The sequence below is a fragment of the Rhamphochromis sp. 'chilingali' genome (genome assembly GCF_963969265.1).
Source record: "Rhamphochromis sp. 'chilingali' genome assembly, chromosome: 19".
Lineage (NCBI taxonomy): Eukaryota > Metazoa > Chordata > Actinopteri > Cichliformes > Cichlidae > Rhamphochromis > Rhamphochromis sp. 'chilingali'.
The window spans coordinates 887,504-894,497 of NC_137946.1; the positions used below are offsets into that span (position 1 = coordinate 887,504).

Genomic DNA, 6,994 nt, shown 5'->3' on the forward strand with positions numbered 1-6,994 from the left:
CGTCAAGTTCTTCAGTAAAAAGTTCTGAGTTAGTTTAGTTTTTTTACATTTATTATTCATTTATTTATTTATTCTTTTATTTATTTATTTTGGTTTTGTTATCGAAGTTTAAAATGAAATAAAAATTGTTCTGAGTTAGTGTAGCAACTCAGGAGCACCGAAATTTACCTTTCACCGTGCAGCAGTCGCTCTGCTGTGATGTTTAAATAAAGCGACTTCAGTTTGTGGCCTGGGCCTTGAGGTGGAGCTTGAAAGGTCTAGTGGAGAGGATATGAAAACCCCTCCAGAAACCTTGAGATTATAATCAGCAGGCAGGCTTTCCCATTGTTCAATAATACTGCAGTCTTGATTTGTAAGCTTTTAAAATTACTTTTTGCAAATATGAAGCTGAGCTTGAGACAAAGACGACAATAAAAATCTCAAACTCATCTCCATAGTTTGGATTATAATATTTCTCAGTTTAAAAAATGAAAGAGGCTTTTACACTAAGATGAATGAAGCGGAGCCTGTTTATCCGGCCTACTGCATCATCAACACCACTCTGCAAAAACTTTGGCTTCAACTTCGAAATTCTTCAACCTTTAATATAACTCGGGGCTCTTGCAGCCTCTGGTGGACAAACGTCTGCAGTACTAAGTTTGAGCAGGTTTTTTATCGTGGCTGAAGTGAAAGCTTCCGCTGTTAGCGTGTACAAACAGTAACTAAAACAGAGCAAAGTGCTTCCTTGGCTGGTCCAGCTTACGTACAGTATGACATTGACATCTCTACAACATCTCAGTTCCGTAACCCAGCACATTACACCAGTAAATATTAAAGGTTTTACGTTTTCTTCTTGCAACAAAATAGCCCGTCCGTGGAAAAGGGAGTTAAAGGGAGCCTAGCACACAGTTTAACCACTCTGGACTGAAACGGCTACACGGATTCAAATGTCCATAATATAATCCAGGACACCGTTAAGGTTTCCTGCCACTCCCTGTAAATCACAAGCTCGTGCTGTCCTTTTACCATCGAGTCCATAGAGGGCAGTCAACCCAAACATCCCCTAGCAGGGGGGAAAAAAAAAAGAAAAGAAGCTGTTTCTGTACGGACGCTTTTAATCTGCGCACCATTAGAAAGAAGCGCCGCATTCTCACATTTTCGCAAGTGTGGCTGCACAGGTGAGTGTTCATGCGATCAATATAAACAGTGTTAACTCCAGGCTTTCGCACCGTGGTGTTACACGATGTGTCCTGTAGGATCATCCTTCCATGTTCTGTCGAACATCACGTCTTCGTCTTGCTAAGCAGGAGTTACTCAAAGAAGAAAGCTTTGAATGGAGCTAGCTAATTTGCTAACATAACATTAGCTGGCGTTAGCATTACTTGGCACTATCCTTGCTCTGTTTACTTGGCGCCAAACGAGATTTGTGGATTTCGTGTACCACATTATTAAATCTGTGTTATGGCGATACCCGAGCTTCCCGTTGCTTATATGAAAAAGTAAAAATATGAAGAATAAAAAGCCTTAGAAACCAGGCTAACGTAACGCTAACACTGTTCTTACTCTGTTGTGGCATGCGCTCAACTCTGTCACTATGACAACCAACTGACCAGGACGGGCTCTTTAAAGTGTTAATTGTTTGACAATCTAACTACTTAATGTTGTGGTAGTCTTATCACCAAAGTGTTTTGGTTTTTAACATTTATTTAATAGTGACTGGGTTGTATGTCGTTAAAACGTCAGTAGAAATATTTGAATCTCTTGCTGGAGCTAATTTTTTTTTTTTTATCTGTTGTTTGACATTCTGACATGGAGTGGGATAGTCTGAAGGTCTAATACTGCGAAATGCCTGTTTTTAAATGTAAAAGTAGTGGTAGGAAACCGGGCAGGATCACTCTATAGTGATTAATGAATGATCTTTCTGCTTTTAATACAGATGGCAACTACAAAGGTTCCAGAGGTTCGTGACATCACACGAATCGAGAGAATTGGTATGACTGAGACCCGGAAACACATGATGATTGGTTACTGTGTGATAGTGCTGTGATAGGTGCACATGGTACCTGATTTTTGAGTTTTTTTACTTCCTGTGACTCACATTATTTTATCTGTTTTCACCTTGTTGTTTAGGTGCACATTCTCACATTCGTGGCCTTGGTTTGGATGATGCTTTAGAACCAAGACAGGTAGCGTTAAGTCTTTAAATGCCTTTTTTCTCTCTTTCTTAAGGAGCATGTAATGGATTTGTGACTTAAATATTCTGTGTCTGTGTCGAGGAGATGTGCCTTTTACATGTCTATGTTCAATTCCAGGTGTCTCAGGGGATGGTTGGCCAGCTGGCCTCCCGTCGAGCCGCAGGAGTCATCTTGGAGATGATCAAAGATGGCCACATTGCTGGCAGGGCAATACTGATTGCTGGCCAGCCTGGCACAGGAAAAACTGCAATTGCTATGGGTAAGATCTCCACTGGAAGCCTCCAGAACATAATATTAGCCCCAGCTAGAAGAGATATTGGTTTCTTGGATTGATGGGATTGGCTTAGGGTACATTTTTGTTGCTCCCAGCTTGATTGGCAGAGTGTGGGTTCAGCTGAGACTTTGTTTTTGATTTTGGGGGGTTTTCCAATGCAGGCATCGCCCAGTCTCTTGGCCCTGATACACCCTTTACAGCACTGGCTGGTAGTGAGATCTTCTCCCTGGAGATGAGCAAGACTGAGGCACTTAGCCAAGCTTTTAGAAAAGCCATCGGAGTAAGGATCAAGTGAGTGAGCAAATGCTGTAATAGAGTTTGGTAAATCTTCTTATACGAAAAGAACTGCTATTAACTGTTTTTATTTTTTAACAGAGAGGAGACGGAGATCATTGAAGGAGAGGTGGTCGAGATCCAGATTGACAGACCAGCCACAGGAACGGTAAGCAGCTTCCACTCGTAATATAGTGAACCCAGTCTTTTTATGTGGTTCTTTGGGAAGTATTTTATTGGTCACACCAGGGTTGGGTGATATGTAAACATTTTCCAGCCTACAGTCGTCCGTCCAGTAATCGACAATGGGCGATATATTTGCACCTGCGCAGACTTTTTGATGGGCGGAGCAATGTAGTCATGCACAGACTGATTTGCACGTTTACAACACAGAGGAAGTCCAAACAGGGATGAACTAATTTCCCCCCAAAATTAGGGCTGTGGCGTTAACGTGTCAATCATCACGACACGACAATGCGTTGACAGAGACATTTTAGGGATTTCGACTCAGTCTGCGCTCCCGATGGGTTACTTGTTAATCGCGTTAGTCGTGATGACGGCACGTTAACGCTGACAGCACTGAAAAAATATGAAGTCGCCAATTTGGGATTTTTAAACCACGTGAAAGAGGTAAACCTGAGGATGTAACCAAAGCGGTGTGCGGCTTGTGCAGACGTATAGTGCGAGCAAAGCACTCAAACACGGCTAACTTGCATGAGCACGTACGTGTCCACCATGCAGCTGAGTATGCTAGGCTATCACCAACTTCTGCAGCTACATCATTATTAGCAAATTTACTCATGGGCAAATAAATAAATCGTCCTTGTGAAAACGATCGCTGATGGGCTGAGCCTGTCGTCGACATGTTCGTCCAATCGCACAACCCCAGGTCACACCAGTGGTAATCGCTTCTGTCAGTCTGCCCCAGGGCAGCTGTGGCTACAACTGCAGCTGCCTCCACCAGTGTGTGAATGTGAGAGTGAATGAATAGTGGAAGTGTACAGTGCTTTGAGGGTCTTGAAAAGCGCTATATAAATGCAATCCATTATTATTATTATTATTATGATACTTCATATAACTTACTGAGAAGTTTGTGCCTTGGATCAGGGTGCAAAGGTGGGCAAGTTGACGCTAAAGACTACGGAGATGGAGACGATCTACGACTTGGGCAACAAGATGATTGACAGTTTGAGTAAAGAGAAGGTGCAAGCGGGGTAAGTTCAGTAGGTGATCTTGTTACAGGACCTGTTATGTGATATGAATGTTATATGAAGTTTTACAGCATCACTCAGACTTGCACAGGACTCGTGTCTTCTGAGCGTTTCTGTTGCTTTTCTCTCAGAGATGTTATCACCATCGATAAAGCCACTGGAAAGATCACCAAGTTGGGGCGCTCTTTCACCAGAGCCAGAGACTACGATGCCATGGGAGCTCAGGTCTGTTGTCACAGCGCTCAGATCGTGCTGTTGGATGATGCAGTATTTTAAAATCAATTTCTTTACCATCTTTTTAGACACAGTTTGTACAGTGTCCTGAGGGAGAGCTGCAGAAGAGAAAAGAGGTGGTCCACACAGTGTCGCTCCACGAGATCGATGTCATTAACAGTCGCACACAAGGCTTCCTGGCTCTTTTCTCTGGAGACACCGGAGAGATCAAGTCTGAAGTCCGCGAGCAGATTAATGCCAAAGTGTGTGAGTGGAGGGAAGAAGGAAAGGCCGAGATCATTCCAGGGGTGAGTGTTTTTATATGCTTCTATTTGCTTTTCATGAGTTTCTGTTAAACGTTTCTCTCTTGTTGTAGGTGTTATTTATTGATGAGGTGCATATGCTGGACATGGAGTGCTTTTCCTTCTTGAACCGTGCCCTGGAGAGTGACCTCTCCCCAGTTCTCATTATGGCCACCAACAGAGGCATCACTCGGTACTGTTTTTCCAAACCGTACTGCTTTCAGTCAGCCTTCCGCTTCAGTAAAGGTAATACTGAATAATTTGGGTCTTTCGTTAGTAACGTGCTACTCACTCGTCTCCCTGCAGAATCCGTGGAACAAACTATCAGAGCCCTCACGGCATCCCCATCGATCTCCTCGATCGGCTGCTCATCATCGCCACCTCCCCTTACACCGAAAAAGAGACGAAGCAGATCCTGAAGATCCGGTAAAAACGCGTGTTCATAATCAGCAGACGCTTCCATCTTCTGCCGCAGATGAAATGTAAAGCTGAGGTTTCCGTTTCAGGTGTGAGGAGGAGGATGTGGAGCTGAGCGAGGAGGCTCACACGGTCCTCACTCGTATCGGCATGGAAACGTCACTGCGCTACGCGATCCAGCTGATCAGCACCGCAGGGCTGGTGTGTCGTAAACGCAAGGTAAGCTCGATGTGAACGACTTCAGCAGCTGCACGTGTATCACATCCATTGCTTCTTTAGTTTTGTCACGTTGACTCTGTTGGTGCCGTTTGTTTTTTGCAGGGCACAGAGGTTCAGGTAGAAGACATTAAAAGAGTTTACTCTCTGTTCCTGGATGAGGCCAGATCCTCTCAGTACATGAAGGAGTATCAGGATTCCTTCCTCTTTAATGAAACACGTGAGTTTGCTGTTCGTTCTCTGTATCAGCAGCTCGTGCGTTCACACAAGTTAAACGCTGGTTTTCACCCCTCGTGGGAGTAACTAGTGTAGATTTTAGGTTTAGAATACTAAAAGTGATCTGAGGAGAAAAACGCTGTGAAACGGCGTTATTCCCAACTCAGTGCTGCAGTCGTGCTGGAAAAGAAGGCGCTCGGTTTTCTTTCTGTGTAAATATGCAGGTTTGACATGACATGATGAACAGATGTTCTTATGTTTCAGAAACAGCTGCTATGGACACCTCGTAATGAAGACGATGCTTTCTCTTCCTCCTCTGTGAAGTTTTTTTATGCTGTTCGCCGTCATCTAGTGTTGGTGTCGATTCACAACCGGACTTCTTCCCAAATTTGAGTTTAGCCTCTTGAATTAACTGAATTAGACTGGAGGTGGACACAGAATTGTCCTTGATCTCCACACTGTTTAAATTCAAATCTTTTGGACTGAAATTCAATCACATTTTGAAATGACCCCAGTTCTTCATCTCTGAGGCCTTGTGGCGTGAATACCCATTCCTTAAGTGTTTGTTTTATGTTGTTGACCTTTTACATGGTTTAATTTTATGAAAATAAGTAAACAAGCTTTTCTAAGCATATTGAGATTCTTTCTTTCTTGTCCTTTAAACTTGAAAGCTACGAAACTGTTTTTCACGTTTAAAGTTAGCTTTTGGAGGTGCAGGCTCACAAACATGAGAATGATGTGTCTGCCTGACCAGGCGGTGGTGCAGAGTCTGGTCAGGATTGATCAGTGATCAGTTTATTACCCCGGCTGAAGAAAAAAACGTTTGGATGTAAAATTTAAAACAAAATCACTCATAACGTTTATCACTAATAAAATAGTTACAGTTGCTACCACAAGGGGGAGCTCAAAGATCTTTACTGTAAGCCTGGTCCTGAGAAACCATGCACTGTGCAAACCGCTGGGATGCCTGCGAGCCCTTAGTGTGCATTTTAATGAGCAAATTGAACAGCCCTGCATACAGCCTAAAAATATCTTCCTGTTGAATCACTTCAGCATGTTTGATGCGTGTCGTCCTGTAAATGTCCTGCTTGAGTCTGTAGGTGTATAGCAGGCTTTGACACTCACTCTAGATTTTCCTGTATTCAAATGTTTAGACCCTGCGAGTCTCGTCATCCTTGTCATGTCATGTTTGGGTTTAGCCTGAGTATTTAACCAGAAATCTGACACAGGGTTCAATCAAATCATGTTTTCAAAGTGAGTGTATTTTATCTAAGTCATAAATTGTTGACAATGTGACAATAAATAAGTAGTTAAAGTGCTGTTTGGTATGTGGGCATATCAAACGTATTATAAAAACTGTTACATTGAATAGATCACACTGGATTTTTGGTCCCATAGTCATATATGTCACATTTAATATGTATTTTTTAACAGGTTTCTTCCTGTTAAAAGGGAGTTTTTCCTTCCCACTGTCGCCAAAGTGCTTGCTCATAGGGGGTCATGTGATTGTTGGGTTTTCTCTGTATGTATAATTGTAGGATCTACTGCACAATACACAGCACCTTGAGGCGACTGTTGTGACTTGGCGCTGTATAAATGACAGTGAATCGAATCACTCCATTTCTACATGGATTCATTGAAACCAGTGAATCTTCTACATTCAGTGTTAACATATGTTGGACAGCCACATTCAAATGT

At 42.8% G+C, this 6,994-nt stretch overlaps 1 protein-coding gene across 2 annotated transcripts; it reads left to right on the forward strand.

Annotated features, from left to right (window-relative positions):
• The first annotated feature begins 1,061 nt into the window (after positions 1 to 1,061).
• On the forward strand, positions 1,062 to 5,930 carry ruvbl2 (RuvB-like AAA ATPase 2). 2 transcript variants are annotated; one of them, XM_080866411.1, is made up of 14 exons: positions 1,062 to 1,157; positions 1,916 to 1,970; positions 2,110 to 2,165; positions 2,292 to 2,433; positions 2,610 to 2,739; positions 2,824 to 2,890; positions 3,829 to 3,935; positions 4,064 to 4,157; positions 4,235 to 4,453; positions 4,522 to 4,640; positions 4,754 to 4,873; positions 4,954 to 5,083; positions 5,186 to 5,300; positions 5,561 to 5,930. In XM_080866411.1, the coding sequence occupies exons 2-14, from the start codon at positions 1,916 to 1,918 to the stop codon at positions 5,584 to 5,586; spliced, it is 1,380 nt and encodes a 459-aa protein (XP_080722537.1). In that variant the 5' UTR covers positions 1,062 to 1,157; the 3' UTR covers positions 5,587 to 5,930. The 2 variants fall into 2 exon arrangements, with proteins under 2 accessions (XP_080722537.1, XP_080722538.1); XM_080866412.1 differs by having other exon boundaries at positions 5,567 to 5,930.
• Positions 5,931 to 6,994: the final 1,064 nt, after the last annotated feature.